The 18,745-nt window shown below is 35.1% G+C and overlaps 1 protein-coding gene across 8 annotated transcripts in view; it reads right to left on the reverse strand.

Annotated features, from left to right (window-relative positions):
* Positions 1–18,072, reverse strand: part of BRDT (bromodomain testis associated) — a 79,944-nt gene extending 61,872 nt beyond the window's left edge. For 2 of the 8 annotated variants that reach the window (XM_077120288.1, XM_077120283.1), the window contains exons 1-4: positions 17,690–18,066; positions 4,337–4,576; positions 1,815–1,952; positions 68–182 (exon numbers count right to left, since the gene is read on the reverse strand). In XM_077120288.1, the coding sequence (XP_076976403.1) occupies positions 68–182; positions 1,815–1,952; positions 4,337–4,525 (442 nt within the window). In that variant the 5' untranslated portion in view covers positions 4,526–4,576; positions 17,690–18,066. Of the gene's footprint in view, positions 1–67; positions 183–1,814; positions 1,953–4,336; positions 4,577–16,105; positions 16,240–16,702; positions 16,896–17,689 lie in introns of those variants that run through there. The other 6 variants (XM_077120290.1, XM_077120289.1, XM_077120286.1 and 3 more) reach the window with 5 other exon arrangements.
* Between the last annotated feature and the right edge of the window lie 673 nt (positions 18,073–18,745).

Below are 18,745 nucleotides of genomic sequence, written 5' to 3' on the forward strand. Positions count from 1 at the left end.
TACATATACATATATATAAAGAGAGAGGGGGACAACATAAACATAAAACGTTTATCTTCTGGCTTACCTTTCTTTATTCTTTCCTTACCACCCACAACATGTTCTTCCTGTGGCATCTGAGATAATTTTTGCACAAACAACTTCTCTAGAGCTTGTGCCATAAAAACAATGTCATCTCCTGGCTAGAAAATACATTAAATATATATGAGGTTATATGATATGGAGAATGTTTACTATACCAAATTCCCATAATTCAGGGTGCCCTAAAGAAGGCAATGACATAGTACTCCTAAACAGTGTTTATCTCATCTACATTGAATTTAGAAATAGTGAAGCAGCTCATTTTAAATTCTAGCATCCTAACCATTCAACTTCTAAAAAGCATCCTTCAACTTCTAAAAGGGGCCAAGAGGGACTAGAGGATTACAATTCAACCAACCCTACTAGTACAAAAAAATTAGAACTTCTTTTTTACAAATAGGTTATACAAAACTTTTCACAGCTCTGCCACTAAGTACCCTATCATTTGACTTGATGTGAGTCAGTTTTCAATTAACTAAATTTTAAAAAATGACACTGTAGTGCTGAGTCAGTTTTCAATCCTAACTACCTACTTAGAAGTCTTCCTCTTGCTTTTTACTTCACTACTGAAAAAAACTAAATAAATTATGAAGCAACACAATCAAGCAGAGAACACATTTCTAAGCTAGGTCAGGCAAATTACAGAAAATTATTTTAAAAATGAATTCAATTTAAAAAACGAATTTTAAATGAAATAATCTTTGTGAATTTTAGTGAAATAATCTTTGGAATTGTGGTTAAATGAAGTTACCAATGGTAGTTTGAGAGTATCACTGGCTTTGATTTTTACAAATTTACATTGGTAACCACTCTTAAATCTTTTATACATATAAGGTAACATTGCTAGTTACCTTGGGAACTAAGCCAAAATTTCTATTACATTTCAGTAATAATTCCTGTGCCACTAATGATTTTGAATAAACCACATGCCAAATACTTGGATTTATCATATTTAAATAAGTGATAACAGTATAATTCTTTAAATGGGATATAAGCTTTAAAATTTTTAGATACCATAGAATAGCCTGAAAAGGATACAGTTTTCTGGGAAACAGGAATATTATATGGAGGAAAAACCAAACACTCATATCCAATGTTATGGATGAGAGCAAATGTGAAGATTAAATTCAAAATGTCCACATACATTATTATACAAGCTAATGGATTAACAGAAATGCAAATACTACCACTAGGATATAACAGAATGTATGTGATCTTTAAGCCAACTAGCTGTGAAATTTAGAAGTATGAATTTGCTTGTCTCCTTAGGCTTATGGCCAGGGATCTATACCCTGAAAATTAACTAAGATTAGTGCATAATAAGGTTTTTCATTTACTTTAATGAAAATGACAGAAGTGCAGTAGAGAACATTTTAAAATAATACTTAACTCATAAAAACCAGTTATTACTGGTATTTCACTAAAAAAATAAGCCATTATAGATATTCAGACAAAAATATTACAGCAGAATTACTGATTGCATATGTAGAATGGAATGATTTCTAAATGTTGGGTTAATTTCTTTTTTTTTCTTTAATTAATAAAAAATATATATTACAGCAAATAGATTGAACAAATATTGATGTTTGAAAATTTATAATCCAATGAAAAAACATTTCCCTTTAAGATACCCCAAGTCATTACTTAAAATGTGAAATCAGCACATTTGTTTATACATACTTCCCATACAGAAAAGCAAAAAATGAGCAAGTATTACTTAAGGCTTAACATACCTTGTTGTACAAATAACAATTTGAGAACATTGTATTGAAGTCTTCTATACATTCTGAAGCCTTCACATAATATTTATGCTCCAAGCGCTTCTTAATTGTATTTAAATCCATTGGATTTTTAACAATGACATAATAATCCTACGGTTTTGAAGAAGAAATTCTAGATGTTATATCAAGAATTAATTAATACAACTACTGATAAACAAAGAAATTTAAGAACTATGTACCTGTAACTCCAGAGAGAAATTATCTTTAAAAATCCATAATCTGGAAACCAAAATCTTTACAAATAAGAAACAAAGCTGATTGCCATGGGCAATTATTATTATTTATATTAAATAATAATTTATTTATTAATTATTATTATTTATTATTAAATAAATAATAAAGATGAAAATTTAAGAGTAGAACTATACCTGAAAATAAAAAATGAAGGGCATGAGAGAAAGGAAACTAATACTTATGGAGTCTGACAGATTCAGGGTCCAATCCTAGCTCCCTTTTTATGAGCTATATTAAAAATTATTTAACCATTCTATTAAAAATAAGTTAAAAATTCCTAACATAAGACCTAAAGCTTAATTCTGTGTGTGAAGAAATTAAGTCTGCCTTGAAGTGTTAGAAGAAACTTCACGGAGAAGAACATTTGAGCTGAGTCCTCATCTGAAAAAGTGGATTTTTTTTCAGGTAGAGTAAAGGGGATGGGAAAGGCTGCAGGAGAAGAAAAAAACATGAAAGGATGCCATGTTTGGAGGGCAGTAAGAGTTTATATTGTCTACAGCACAGGGTCATGACTGCATCAAGATAAAAGAACTTTTTGTTGTGAAGGCTTATGTGGTGTGTTTTAAGGAGTTTGGATTTGAACTCTCAGCTGAAGAGCTGGATAATATCTTATGAAGGTAAAGAGAATTCTTTTCCTTGGTTTATTGGCTTTGAGGAGTCTGTCATATAAATGAGTAACCATAATACAATAAATTTATTGCTAAAACAACCAAAGTGTGTTGGGAGTACATGGGAGAACTTTAGAGTATTGACACTGGCTTTGGTAATAAAGAGGTTGTAACTTAATAGAGTGGTGGGATAGAAAAGCCTGGCATATAGTACGCACTCGAAAAATATCATTTGAATGGTAGCCCATGACAAACTCTGGAATCTGTCCTGAAACTACTTGTTGACAAATGCTTTGAAAGTTATTGTTTTTTTAAATTTATTTGCTTTGTATATATGTTATACTATACAATAAAAAAGTTACAAAATATATATATATATCATTTAAAAGAAAGAATTGCGACATATCAGCCACTTTGAAGGCTGAGACATCCTGAGGTCTCAAAGTTAACTTTGTATGACTGTCAGCCAGTTAGTCTACGTTCAGTAAAAGTTAATGTGCAGTTAACTTCTCTTTAATCTGTTGTGACATAGCTTCCCAAACTTTAATAAGTACAAAAAGAATTTTACTACATGAACCTTAAAAATAAATTCAAAAGGCAGGTTAATTTGTTACTATCTGCTGTGCAGGCAATTTGGAGGCTAGAAAGGCCATTAGATAAACAGACTTACAAATTTGAAAAAGTGATAATTTCACTGAACTAATGAGTAAACACACTACTAAATTTTACTAAGGAAAGTACTAATTAAAAGAAACTACGTTGGAGTCAAACTGTCTAGGTTCTGAATCCTAGCTCTGTTACTTACTGGCAAGCTTACTTTGGGCAGGTTCCTTAACTTCCTTCTTCTCAATTTCAAAATGGGAGAAATAATACTATCTATATCATGGGTCATTGTGAGGATTAAATGAACAGTGCCCCTAAAATTTTAGCTATTCTTATAGGAGCAATATATTAATGAGGTAAGAACAAATTTTTGAATGCAACAGTTCAGGTTATTTATATTTACCCAAATACAGCAAATCTCATTACAAAACTGGTAAAAATTTATCTTCAGGCAAGAACTATTATATTAAGGATTTAAGTGATGTCAAATACCAATTCAACAAATAAAAACTAAATTGACAATAAGTTTTCTTACAACCTTTTTCTTATCCTAAGTTATAGTGGATATGAAATTCAAAGTGGTAGCATGTAGAAAAGAGAAAGCGCAATATGGGAAAGTTTGCTAAAAGCAGAAACAGTATGAATAGTAAGAAATGACAATTGCAACATAGTCATAGACAGCTGAATTACTGACAATAAAAGCAGACTATAAAACAGTCTAGTATCTAAATAATTGACAGACATTCATAATGGTTTTCTCTGAGTCAAAAGGTTAAAGAACATATGCTATAAGAAGAAAACACATACTATAATTTGTCACAATTATTAAAATAAGAAATCCAATGCCCAGAAAAATAAGCTTTGTTGTTAACTGGTGCTCACTGGGATATTTCTTTGATGGTTCTGAATAAATCAGATGTTTATTAAGTTAAAAACATATTTTATAATAGCAAATATTAATTTCATAAAGAGCTTTACAGGGCTTTTCTTTTCTTTCTTTAAACTAAAATAACTTTAAAACATACTTACTGGCAATTTTAATTTGACAGCATCCACGGGCTGCTGAAATGGCCAAGAAAAACTATGCTTCCATAGTGCCTTCAGAACAATTTTTTGTAGATACTTCAGTTGATTTGTCAAACGCCCATTTTTCTTAGTATTTATATACTCTGGTGGAGGGGGGTTAACAATAGCTGTTTGTCGACTTAGCAGAGACATTCTTAACTTCTTCAGATCCTGATGTTCTAATGTAGTCTACAAATCCGGGCCCTGAAAAGAAAAATCTGTTAATAACTGAGTTAAGTGCTTCTAAAATAACTTAGTAAAAATGGTGTTTGCAAGAGTGGAAACTACACAGTATTATTCAAGAGTAACAGATATGGTATTTTAAAGCACACCATGATTAAAACAGCAAAAAGACAAAAGCAAAATAGCAAATTAATCAATTTTAATAAATAAAAACTATTTTCTAGACAAGGAATGATTTAAGTTATTTCAGTCTTTTACAGTATTTCTTTCTGCCTTTCCAAAACACAAATTGAGGTCTTAGCAGGAAAAGTCTTTAAGTTTCTGGTTAAAAAAAAAAGAAGAAGAAATAACAGAGAATGATAAAGATAATATTAGTATACAGCTATTCTTGAATTGTTAATTCAATGAAAGAAGAAAGTCAAAGCAAGGGATTTTCTGGCTAAAGTGAAAAGCCAATCAATATAACATACCACATTAATAGGACAAAGGGAAAAACTCACATGATTACTGCAATTGATGCAGAACAGGCATTTGATAAAATTTTTTTTTTTGGAAGGATTTATGTTTATTTTATCCTGGAACTGATTACATTGGGTACCACAACGAATGTGCCAGCTTCAAAGACAGAGAAAGAAGGATTCTGCAGCTTGAAAAGCATTACAAAATGGTAAGCAACTGGTCAGGTAGAGGTAGTGACCTCTAAGACAGTGGTAGAAACAAAAACAGGACTTCTATGAGGAGTGATTCTTTAACTCCAAAAATAAGGCCATATCTAACAGCTAAGCACTGTGATGTTTAATACACTGTGAGTCAAAATGAGAAGAGCGGTGCCAAAAGCTCAAGACAGTTCTGATAGCTTATTATGACAGACACCGCTTTTGAAAAGGAGAAGATGCTGCTATGTAGGATTTAAGTAAAAGAAGCTGAGTCCTTCAGATCTGGGATGTCAGGCAAGGAGCATCACTGTCAGTTTCACATCTGCTTGTGAGGTGGGCCCCAGAGTTTCCTCCTGCATCCTGGATCCCCATCACCATTTCAATAATTAATACGGCCTTCACAAAGTTCTACAGTCTTCTTAAAAACAGCCTGAGGCACGACCAAGATTGCTAATTGCTTTTTTTTTTATTAATTAAAAAAAATAAACTAACACAACATTTAGAAATCATTCCATTCTACATATGCAATCAGTAATTCTTAATATCATCACATAGATGTATGATCATCATTTCTTAGTACATATGCATCGATTTAGAAAAAGAAACAGCAAGACAACAGAAAAAGAAATAAAATGATAACATAGAGAAAAAATAAAAATAAAAATAAAAAATACAAAAATATATACAAAAAAAATAAAATAAAAACTATAGCTCAGATGCAGCTTCATTCAGTGTTTTAACATAATTACATTACAATTAGGTAGTATTGTGCTGTCCATTTTTTTTTGTTAGAAATCATATCATTCTACATATGCAATCAGTAATTCTTAACATCATCACATAGATGCATGATCATCGTTTCTTAGTACATTTGCATCGGTTCAGAAGAACTAGCAATATAACCGAAAAAGATATAGAATGTTAATATAGAGAAAAAAAATAAAAGTAATAATAGCAAGAACAAAACAAAACAAAACAAAACAAAACAAAAACCTATAGCTCGGATGCAGCTTCATTCAGTGTTTCAACATGATTACTTTACAATTAGGTATTATTGTGCTGTCCATTTTTGAGTTTTTGTATCTAGTCCTATTGCACAGTCTGTATCCCATCAGCTCCAATTACCCATTATCTTACCCTGTTTCTAACTCCTGCTGAACTCTGTTACCAATGACATATTCCAAGTTTATTCTCGAGTGTCGATTCACATCATTGGGACCATACAGTATTTGTCTTTTAGTTTTTGGCTAGACTCACTCAGCATAATGTTCTCTAGGTCCATCCATGTTATTACATGCTTCATAAGTTTATCCTGCCTTAAAGCTGCATAATATTCCATCGTATGTATATACCACAGTTTGTTTAGCCACTCGTCTGTTGATGGACATTTTGGCTGTTTCCATCTCTTTGCAATTGTAAATAACGCTGCTATAAACATTGGTGTGCAAATGTCCGTTTGAGTTTTTGCCCTTAATTCCTTTGAGTAGATTCCCAGCAATGGTATTGCTGGGTCATATGGCAATTCTATATTCAGCTTTTTGAGTAACCGCCAAACTGCCTTCCACAGTGGTTGCACCATTTGACATTCCCACCAACAGTGGATAAGTGTGCCTCTTTCACCGCATCCTCTCCAGCACTTGTCATTTTCTGTTTTGTTGATAATGGCCATTCTGGTGGGTGTGAGATGATATCTCATTGTGGTTTTGATTTGCATTTCTCTAATGGCCAGGGACATTGAGCATCTATCTCTTCATGTGCCTTTCTTGATGAAGTGCTTTGATGCACAAAAGTGTTTAATTTTGAGGAGTTCCCATTTATTTATTTCCTTCTTCAGTGCTCTTGCTTTAGGTTTAAGGTCCATAAAACTGCCTCCAATTGTAAGATTCATAAGATATCTCCCTACATTTTCCTCTGTTTTATGGTCTTAGACCTAATGTTTAGATCTTTGATCCATTTTGAGTTAACTTTTGTGTAGGGTGTGAGATATGGGTCTTCTTTCATTCTTTTGCATATGGATATCCAGTTCTCTAGGCACCATTTATTGAAGAGACTGTTCTGTCCCAGGTGAGTTGGCTTGACTGCCTTATCAAAGATCAAATGTCCATAGATGAGAGGGTCTATATCTGAGCACTCTATTCGATTCCATTGGTCGATATATCTATCTTTATGCCAATACCATGCTGTTTTGACCACTGTGGCTTCATAATATGCCTTAAAGTCAGGCAGTGCGAGACCTCCAGCTTCGTTTTTTTCCCTCAAGATGTTTTTAGCAATTCGGGGCACCCTGCCCTTCCAGATAAATTTGCTTATTGGTTTTTCTATTTCTGAAAAATAAGTTGTTGGGATTTTGATTGGTATTGCATTGAATCTGTAAATCAATTTAGGTAGGATTGACATCTTAACTATATTTAGTCTTCCAATCCATGAACATGGTATGCCCTTCCATCTATTTAGGTCTTCTGTGATTTCCTTTAGCAGTTTTTTGTAGTTTTCTTTATATAGGTTTTTTGTCTCTTTAGTTAAATTTATTCCTAGGTATTTTATTCTTTTAGTTGCAATTGTAAATGGGATTCGTTTCTTGATTTCCCCCTCCGCTTGTTCATTGCTAGTGTATAGAAATGCTACAGATTTTTGAATGTTGATCTTGTAACCTGCTACTTTGCTGTACTCATTTATTAGCTCTAGTAGTTTTGTTGTGGATTTTTCCGGGTGTTCGACGTATAGTATCATATCGTCTGCAAACAGTGATAGTTTTACTTCTTCCTTTCCAATTTTGATGCCTTGTATTTCTTTTTCTTGTCTAATTGCTCTGGCTGGAACCTCCAACACAATGTTGAATAATAGTGGTGATAGTGGACATCCTTGTCTTGTTCCTGATCTAGGGGGAAGTTTTCAATTTTTCCCCATTGAGGAAGATATTAGCTGTGGGTTTTTCATACATTCCCTCTATCATTTTAAGGAAGTTCCAGCATTTGATAAAATTTAACACCATTTCATGATTAAAAACACATGCACACACACAGCAAAATGGAAATAAAAGGGAACTTCTGGGTGCACGGGTGGTTCAGTGTTAGAATGCTAGCCTTTCATGCGGGAGACCTGGGTTCAATTCCCAGACCATGTACACCCCCGCCCTAAAAAAAGGGAACGTCTCCAATGTGATAAAGGGCATTCTTGAAAAACCTACAGCTAACATTATACTTGATGGTGAAATACTGAAAGCTTTCCCTCTAAGATCAGGAACATGGGATGCTGGCTTTCACTGCTACTATTCAACATTGCAAAAGCAATTCTAGTCAAAGCAATTAGTCAAGAAAAAGAAACAAAATGCATCTGAATTAGAAAGGAAGAAAAACTACCTATTTGCATATTAGATGATCGTGTATACAGAAAACACTAAAGAATACACAAGAAAACTACAAGAATAAGTGAATTCAGCCAATTTGTGGAGTATAAGATAACACCTATTCTACAGATCAGCAAAAAACAATCTGAAGCGTAAATTAAGAAAACAATTTCATTTACAATAGCATTTAAAAGAAGAAACTACTTAGAAATAAACTTAACCAAGCTGGTCAAAAACTTGTACACTGAAAACTATAAAACACTGTTAAAAGAAATTAAAGAAGACCTAAATAAATGGCAAGACATTCCATGTACATGGATTGGAAAACTTATTATTATTAAGATAGGAATACTATTCAAAACAGGGCGGGTCATGGTGGCTCAGCAGGCAGAGTTCTCTCCTGCCATGTTGGAGACCCGGGTTCAATTCCTCGTGCCTGCCCATGCCAAAAAAAAAAATCTACAGATTCAACACATCCTTATTAAACTTCTCTTTTTTAGAGAAATGGAAAAGTTAACAGTGGATCCTCAAATTCATATGGAATTGCAAGGACCAAACAGCCAGATTAACCCTGAAAAAGAACAAAGTTGGAGGTCTCCATTTCCTGATTTCAGAACTTACTACAAAGCCATAGTATTTAAAGCAGTAGACATATAGACCAATGGAATACAACTGAGGGTCCACAAATGAACCCATATCTATGGCCAACTGATTTTTGACAAGGTTGGCAAGTATATTAAATGAGGAAAGAATAGTCACTTCAACAAATGGTGCTGGATATCCATATGCAATTGAGTGACGCTGAATCTCCCTGCATGACATAACTCAAAGTGGATCAATGACCTGTACCTAAGAATTAAAACAGCAAAACTCTTAGAAGAAAACATAAGGGGAAAGCCTTCATGACTTTGGATTTGGCCATGGTTCTGAGATATGATACCAAAAGCATGGGCAAAAAATGATATATAAACTGGACTTCATCAAAATTAAAAACTTTCATGCATCAAAGAACACTGTCAATAAAACGACAAGACAAACTACAGAATAGAAGAAAATACTTGCAAACAACGTATCTGAGAAGGGTCTACTCTTAAGAATATATGAAGAACTATAACTCAACAATAAAAAGTCAAACAATCCAATTAAGAAATGGGCAATGGATTGAATAGACATTCTTCCTAAGCAGACAAATGGTCAGTAAACACATGAAAAGATGCTCAACATCGTTAGTCATCGGGGAAATACAAATCAAAATCACAGTGAGATATCACTTTACACCCACTAGGTTATCTATTGCTTAAAAATATAGAAAATAATGGATGGGCCACGTGGCTCAGCAGGCAGAGTTCTAGCCTGCCATGCCAGAGACCCGGGTTGGATTCCTTGTGCCTGCCCATGCAGAAAAAACAAAACAAAACAAAACACAAAATGAGAAGTGTTGGTAAGGATACAAAGTTGAACTCTTGAACATTGTTGGTGGAAATTTAAAATGATGCAGTTGCTGTGAAAAACAGTTTGGTAATTCCTTCAAAAAGTTAAATAAAGATTTATCCTACAACCTGGCAATTCCACTGCTAGGTATATAACCAAAAGTACTGAAAGCAGGGACTCAAATAGATACTTAAATATCAATGTTCATGGCAGCATTATTCGCAATAGCCAAAAGGCAGAAACAACTCAAGTGTCCATCAACAGATGAATGGATAAACAAAATGTGATAAATACATACAATGGATTATTCCTCAGCCATAAAAAGGAATAAAATTCTGATACATGTTACAACATGGATGGACACCAAAAGCATTGAGAGAACTAAGCCAGACATAAAAGAACAAATATTGTATGATTCCACATACATGAAATATCTAGAATAAGTAAATTCATAGAGACAGAAAATAAATCAGAGGTTATCAGGGGTGAGAGGAGTGGGGAGATGGTAACAGAGAGTTACTGCTTAATAGCTAAGAATTTCTGTTCAGGGTCATGAAAAAGTTGTGGTAATGGAGGGTGGTGATAGTATCACAATATTGTGAATGCAATTAGTATCACTGAATTGTACACTTCAAAACGGTTAAAATGGGGAATTTTGTTTTACATGTTATCACAATTAAAGAAATTGAAAATAAAGTTATTGATTTTGAAACAATTCATCAGAAAGAAAAATGCCAAGTGTTAAAATGCTATTCTTTGGTATATACTGCTACATCTAAAATAAAATACTTAATAACTTCTTGAAAGATAGATAGCTAATATTCCTAGAAAACATAATTACTTTAAGGTACTACTGCTGCACAGAGAATAACACAAACACATCATCAGCATGTGAAAAGTATGGTTATCAAGTTAATTGTCCATTTTTAGAGACTGGTTTTATTTGCATTAAAGCAGTGATAGTTCTTAACTCTAGCTGCATATTAATCATTCGTGGATCTTGTAATATCCATTAATGCCCAGGTCCCAATCTCTTAGAGACAGGGAATCAGTTTTTTCATTTGTTTGTATAAGTATAATGTATAAGTATATGTATTTATTTTGGGATATTTTCTGGAGTAAAATTGTTGGGTCATAGGTTATATGTATGTTCAACTTTAACAGATACCATTCAACAGTGTTCCAAAATGTCCTACCAATTTTTATACACAATGGCAGTCTGAGAATTCCAGTTTCTCCATGTCCTTTTCAAAGCTTGGTAGTATCTGTGTCCTCAATCTCAGCCATTCAGGTGGGTGTGTAATGGGATCTCACTGTGATTTTAATTTGCATTTTTGATAATTCATGACACTAAATACCTTTTCATGTGTATACTGACCATTTGGGTATCTTCTTTGTCAAGCACCCATTGAAGTGTTCTACCCATTTTTCTATTGGGTTATCTGCCATTATCTTATTGATTTGTGTGAGTTCTTCATATTATATGTATTGCAAATATCTTCTCCCACACTGTGGTTTATATTTTTTGTCTCTTAATAGTGTCTTTAGTTGAGTTAAAATTTTTGTTGTTAATGAAGTTTATTTACCTACAACATTCTAAAAGTGAACAAATGCAAGAGTCCTTTCTGAATAAAGTTAAATTCATTTTTTGTTTCAAATGCCTAGCAAAGTGTTGCTAAGCAGAAGTCCCAGGGAACTAGCTTTAAAAGTTCTTATCTATATCAGTTTTTAAAAAGAGATTAATTTATGTAAGTTTTAAATTTCCCTTTGATGAAATTTCTTTCTACCTCTATCTCCTTAATCTTGAACTATCCAATAGAGTGGCTACATGTAGATATTTAAATTTTAATTAGTTAAAATTAAATAAAATTTAAAATTCAGTAGCACTAGCCACATTTCAGGTATTCAACAGTCACATGTGGCCAGTGGCTACCATACTGGACAGTGCAATCTATAGTTCATCATCTGCTACTGACCATCATCATTTCTTCCAATACTTTTCCATCTCATTTTCTCCTTATATGGCCTGGACCATATCCCTCTCCCCTGATGGCTACTTCTACTGTATCATTCCCTGTACTCTCGTTTCCTTTTACCCTTAGTCTTCTATTTATCAGCTAATTTCCAAAGGTGTTTAAACTCTGTCATTTCTCTTCTTCGGTCAAATACTAATTCATGTTTCCCAGTTCAATTTATTCAAAATGTTTGTTAAACATTTTTAGGCCAAGCATTGTTCTGAGTGCTGGGAATACAGCAATATACAAGAGAGAACCGCTCCTGCCTTAATGGAACTTATGTTCTAACGGAAGAACAAAAGGAAAAGAAGTACAATAATTTTAGTTAGCAATAAATATTATAAAAAGGGTAATGTGACATGAGAAACGTAGTCAGGGAAGACCTCTATAACGTGACACTTGAGTTGCAAAGACTAGGGAAAGTATTCTCGGCAGAAAGAACAGTATGTGGAAAGGCCCTAACCTGGGAACAAGCTTGTTATGTTTAAAGGAAGAACACAAAGGCCAAGAGTACAGATAAAGGGCATGAAAATAGTATAATGAAGTTAAAACACAGACAAGTTAACACAGACACACAAAACAAAATAAAAACAAAAAAATAGTGGCTAGACAATGCAGAACCCCTTAGGCTATGGTAAGAATTTTAATTTTATTCTCTAAATGCCAGTTTCTGAATAACTAAGGACCCAAGAGGGCAAGAATTAAAGAGTGAAACCAATAAGGAGCTTCTGAACTAGTTCCAGGCAAGAGACAGTGGGAGAAGACACCATGAACTGGTCTTGATTTTAGACCACCCCCCCCCCCCCCCCCGGCCATCTCTCAAGCTTAATTGTTGCCAAATCTTTGCCGTGACCAGATAACAGCACTACCACTTAACCAATACCCTAGATAGACACCTAGGAATCTTCCTAATTCCCTTCTTTCTCCTGAGTCTCCCCTCAATCAATTCCTTGTCAAATCTTCTAAGCTCTTCCTCCAGAATAAATCCCTAATTCCTCTCACTACTGTACCACAACCCTAGTCATCATTTCACACAAAGACTAATTCCAAAGCCTCCAAGCTGATATAAGACCTTAGAAGGTCTGGTCTATCGTTCCTTCAATTTTATTTCTTATCATTCTTCCTACTCAGTCATATCACTGCAAACATTTCTTTTCAGTTCTTGGCAATGCATCAACCCAGTTCAAGTGTAAGCCTTTATAGTAATTTTGAAATGCCCTTCTTCAAGATCTATTCAAATGTCAGCTCCTCAGGGAGACTTTTCCTTGATAACCCCATTTTAAATAGACATACTCACCCCTTTTCCTCAATCCATCACTCCTCCATTGTTTTGCTTTCACCATCATGTCTTTTTTTTTGTCTGTTTGTTTACAGTCTGTATGCCTTCACCCTCCACTTGCTGAATATAAGTTCTATGTGAGCAAGGACCTTGTTTGCATTGATCAATATTATATCCAGTATGTTGAGTTAAAGTGTTCAGAAGCAGTCTTATGTTAGAAATAGAGCAGATATGACTTTATATAAAGGAAAAAGTGGAGATATCAAGAATGTTTTACTTCTAAGTTAGATCCTCACTGCTGTTCAGAAACCTGATTTCAGAAACCTGATTTCAAAAAATTATGACTATCAATCATAAAATGCCTTTTCCAAACTTCTTCTACTCCTCAAATCCTCAACCGTATTGTGGTCATTTGCAGAGGATACCGTGTCTTAATGTACAAGAGAAGACCTTTTAAAACTAACTTCCTTTAGCTCCTCTTATTCCCTATTCTATTTCTTCTTGTAAATGTTTCACCTCTTTTCCATAAGGATCTTTTTACAGAATACTATTGTTTTATTAATTATTACTTTACCTCCCTTACCTCCCTTTTACTAGGTTTAGGAAGGCCTGCCTGTACTTTGTCCTCTACCAAGACTTTACAATGCCTGATTATATTTTCTGTTCTGTCTTATGATTCCATTTTATACATTTAATTACTTTTCTGGAATTAATTTCTGCTAGTATCTATGACTACCGAAATACTCTAGTTAGTGTCTTAATTTTTTTCCTTTAAAACACCTTTCCCACTACCTGCTAAATTTCTCACTCGCAAACTGTGATCAAGGGCCGCAGATGAACTAACAAGGAACAAGAAAAGCTCTCAAGACTGTCATTGAGCAAAATAATCTTTTTATAACATCACTGATTTCTGGGGTGAATGCTCTCCATTCCTTGGCTGGAGGCCCTGGTTTTTAGAGTGAAGTGAAGCTCTCTGATCAACAATAAGGGACTAGAAATTTTCTCCTTAATTATCCCAGTCTTACTGCTCAAAGTATTTTAATCTTCTGTTTCCTATTTTAAATGTAAGGGGGGGAACCTTATTTGGCTTTTTAGGCTTCTTGACAAGTTTTTGTTTTGATAGTTATCAATTTTACTATTTAATTTTACTACCTCAAAAGCTTTTCTTCTATTATTAATTTCAATTTATTCTTAATTATTAACAGAAAACAGAAAATACCAGCCAATTGTCTAGCTACATACTCCCCTCCCAAAAAACTTGCACCTTATTTTGACATAACAGTGGGTCACAATCAGTTGTGAAGTATCAGAAGCAATTTGTCATTCATTTAAATAGATTGGTTAATTCAAAATCCTTTCTCTAAAATCACTCACCCTCCATATTATCTTGAATGTGGCAAAAAATATAGTTACAAATATACTGGCAACTATGCATAACCTGTAGTCCTGGCATGGCTATGTAAACGTCCACAGTTGTTTCTAATGTTTATAGTGAGTCATCATTTTATTCCTGCTTTCAAAGCAGATTTTACTCATGAATACATTTCTAAAAGGAAAGACTACATAGGAAGATGAAATGGCAATAAGAATCAAATGTTACACTGTAATTACCAGTTACAATCACCCAATGTAACTGTATCATAAGTGATCATGAAAAGTTCTGTTTTAACTTAAGGAAGACAATCACATACTAGCTAGCACCTTGTCAAATCATTCCATGGTTCCATGAACAAGTTGTCTGAAAATCATATCCCTTTTGCCCACTCAGAACCTCATTACAAAATAACCTTGTGAATTCTGGGGAAATGCTTAAAGTTAAGAGATAATGCATCATTTAAGGATTTTTAAAAAAGTTTATTTGAATTATAAGATCCACATAGTATGAAATTCTGAAAATAGTATACAACAAAAAGTCTCTTTTTCCATCCTTATCCTCCAGCCAGCCATATCTCCCTTTTACCATTAGCAATTACTTCTGTACTCTTTTCAGATATTTGCTCTTAAAACTGGTCCCAGGTCAGCACACATATTATTGCCCATTTCCTTTTAATGGCTGCACAATTTGTATAATATGGATGTGGACATATGGATACTAAGGTTATTTCTAATCCTCTGCTATTATACACACTGATGTAATGAATATCCTTGTCAATACATCAGAGCACACATATGCCAATACCTATTAAATATATTCCTAGGAACAATTTTTGGGCCAATGCTTTTAAATTTGGCCAGATGTTAAAACTGTTCTCCAGGGGTTATTTCAATTATATTCCCACCAACAATATACAAAAGCAAAAATTTAAATTTCCAAGAAAAATGGCGCCTGCAGGTGGTTGTGGATATTTCAAAGTCATCCCTGACAACTACTATAAGCCAAAGATATTCTGAAAGGTAGACATAAGCTAAAATATCTCTAAAATGTTTTAAGAAACATAAAAAACCTCTAATTGAATGTACACATAGGCATATAAGGAGAGTCTCAATTCTTTGGCAAGATTTTCTCCCTTTGGAAAATATCAGGATCAACCAATCTTTTTTAGTTTTCCAAGAAAAAAATGTAATTGCTCAATTATTACTACCTCCGTGGTGCAGATATTAAATTATTGCCCTATATGTATACTGAAGTCTCAAGAAATTGAGTTTATTTAAAAAAAAAAAAAAAAAGCAATAAAACTTGCCATATTTGGGGCCTGGAAAGAGTCGATTTTAGATAGAGCTGAAATTTTTGAGACTTAATAAAAAGTCTTTTAAAAATACTTTGGCAGAGGATAAACCATCTGTGTATTTCTAATAAAACTTCATAGTAGATCTTAGACAAACCTGGAAGCAGCATTACATGGAACTAAAGAGCTTTTGGTTCTGGAAATCAGAGGGCTCTAGGGCTCAGAAAGGTCAAAAGTAATTTGCCTTGTGATGAGCTTAAATGCTGACTCCAACTCCTACATCATCAAGTGAACAGTCTACAATCCAAGAGATAACAAGTTTGTCAAAATAAAACCAGGATTCAGTTAAGGTTAAATAGAAGTTAATGTGTAGAAAACATATATTCTTCATGATGATTTAATCTTCTCATTTCCTTCCTTCATTCCTTCTCTTCAGTGTAAGAATGCAAAAGCCTCCCTAAGAATTCTTTCCCTGGGTACTCTAGATATCACCCCTCCCATCTAAAGGTCCTTGCTCCCTCTTGCCTCTATTATTAACATTTCTATACTAATCCATGATAATGTAAATATTATCAGGTCTTCTTAAGAACTCTTCCCTTGATCCTATTGTCAGCAGCCTCAATCTTCTCTCTTCTGTACCTCACACCAGGGCATCCTAAAAGAACTACATGGCTTTACTTCCCACCTAACACTTGGCTTTTGGCTTCTTCCACCATTCCACTAAAAGTCCCCATACACTTAGGCTAATACTTACCATGCTTAGTTGTTAAATACAATGGATTCTTTTTCATTCTTATCTAACTTGACCTCTCAACATCTGTCACTAGACTACTGTGACCCTCTTGAAGCTCCTCTGGTTTCCAGGATACTACTTTTCTTTTGGATTCCATTTGTTCCTTTACTTTAAATATTTATAAGGCACCTAGCACTGAGCTAGGAATTAGGAGATACAGTTTTGCAAAAAGACACTTGTTAATAGGTAACTATAACACAGTGCATATAATTAGTACTATGACAGAGGTCAGAATAAATGCTAAGGTAACAACAACAACAAAAAACAGTCAGAGCAGGCTTCAAGAGGAAGTGGTCTCCTCCATAATCTCATCTTCTGCTAATCCAGTCTCCAATGTACCAAACTACTCTTGTGCTCACACATGTCCACGCCTTTGAAATATTTCTCCTTTTCACCAGAGCTATTCTCATCATCACTTTTTAGTCCAACTTCTAATTGTCCCTGAAGACCCAGATTAGTTATCACCTCTAAGGGGGAAGCTTCCCTCACTTCCCTTCCCACGATCCCGTAAAGCACCCCATGATATCTCCAAATAGCACAAGTGAGCACCTTGAAGTCTGGTCCACATCCGGTTTTGCAGCAAGAGCTTAGAACATTCCAAGAGCTTAATGTTAACTGAATTAACTAACTGAATCAAGGACCAGGATTTCCCTGTCTCAAATAATGGAGCACAGAATAAACGCAGCAAAAAAATGCCAGATAAAGTTCCAGCTTTCCTACAGCCCCCAAACCTAGGAGGAACTACAAAGACCATGCTCGTTTTTCAAGATGGGAACAGGCAGTTGCAGGGGTACAACTGGACCACCATCCCTGGCCCCAGCTTTCTTCTTCTCACTGCCTCCTGGCAGAAAACCAAGCGCTTGGGGGGAAACAAAGAATCCACTGGAGTTTCTAATAAGCCCAAAGTTTGCAGCTGGTAAAACCAAAGGAAAGTAACTGAGAGCTCACCTAAACTCCAGCCTCGCACTGGGTTGGCCTAACTGCTCGCGTGTCGTGGTCAGCGCCGATGGGGGAGGGGAAGAGTGGAGGAAACAGGGTTTCCCACCTGGGCCCTCGGGCGATGCTCCCTTAAGAGGCTCGATTACCTCTTGTGGAAAAAAAAAATCTTATCCGATAGTTCTCTTCCGGTTGCACAAGATGAAGCAGTGCAGGGAAGCCGTTTTCCACCGACCGTCGACGTCGCCGCCAGTTCTCCCAGTAATGGCGGCTGCTAGGTGGCGGCGACTGGCCGGCACCTTCGTAGGAGAACGGTCTGAGGGCGGCTCGCCTATTGGCCTGCGCTTGTCACGTGACTGGGCCCAGCCAGCGTCTGGTCTAAGCTCCGGCTTCCCAGGGCTAGCGGTGTCTGGCTGCTGGCGTTGGAGGCTGTGCGGTGCGGAGGACTAGTTCACTCGCCTTAAGCACTGTTGAAACGCTAACGGAATACTTCCTACTGAGCAAAGTCCTGAGGGTTTAGGAGTAGGGCCGTGCCCTCAAGACGTTTACCATTAAAGCCACTTTTTCATTTAATTGATTCTGCTTCTGTAACTTTGAGTTTTGGCTTGCTTTGGTGATTTCTTTTCCACGCTTTCCTCCAGCCGTTTCCACCGGTCTTCGTCTCTTGCACATAGCGGGTGCTTAGTAAAAATTGGGTGGCAGCTGAGGCTAAAGCCGGCATAATTTCATTGGGTTTAAAATGGCACTTAAAGTTGTTTCACAACAGCTGCTTGACGATGAGAGTGATTTAGGATTTTGAGAGTCTTGGCAACCACATCCCCGTGGTTTCCAGATACTTTACAAGTGCTAATGTTTTGGGAAGAATGTATTTAGTACAGTAGCTGTCTTTTGGATAGAACTGCAAACAACGTTTCTTAGTTCTTTATTACTCATTCGTAGATGAATGGATGCACGGATGGGAAAGGGGCGGACGAAATAGGTGATGAGCTGCTTGATAACCCCATCCAGAAACAGTTAAAAAAAAAAAGAAGAACCTTAAGATTGAGTCGTAAGGTCCAAGGTCCTACA

This window comes from Tamandua tetradactyla, chromosome 11 (assembly GCF_023851605.1).
Source record: "Tamandua tetradactyla isolate mTamTet1 chromosome 11, mTamTet1.pri, whole genome shotgun sequence".
In the NCBI taxonomy this organism is placed as follows: domain Eukaryota; kingdom Metazoa; phylum Chordata; class Mammalia; order Pilosa; family Myrmecophagidae; genus Tamandua; species Tamandua tetradactyla.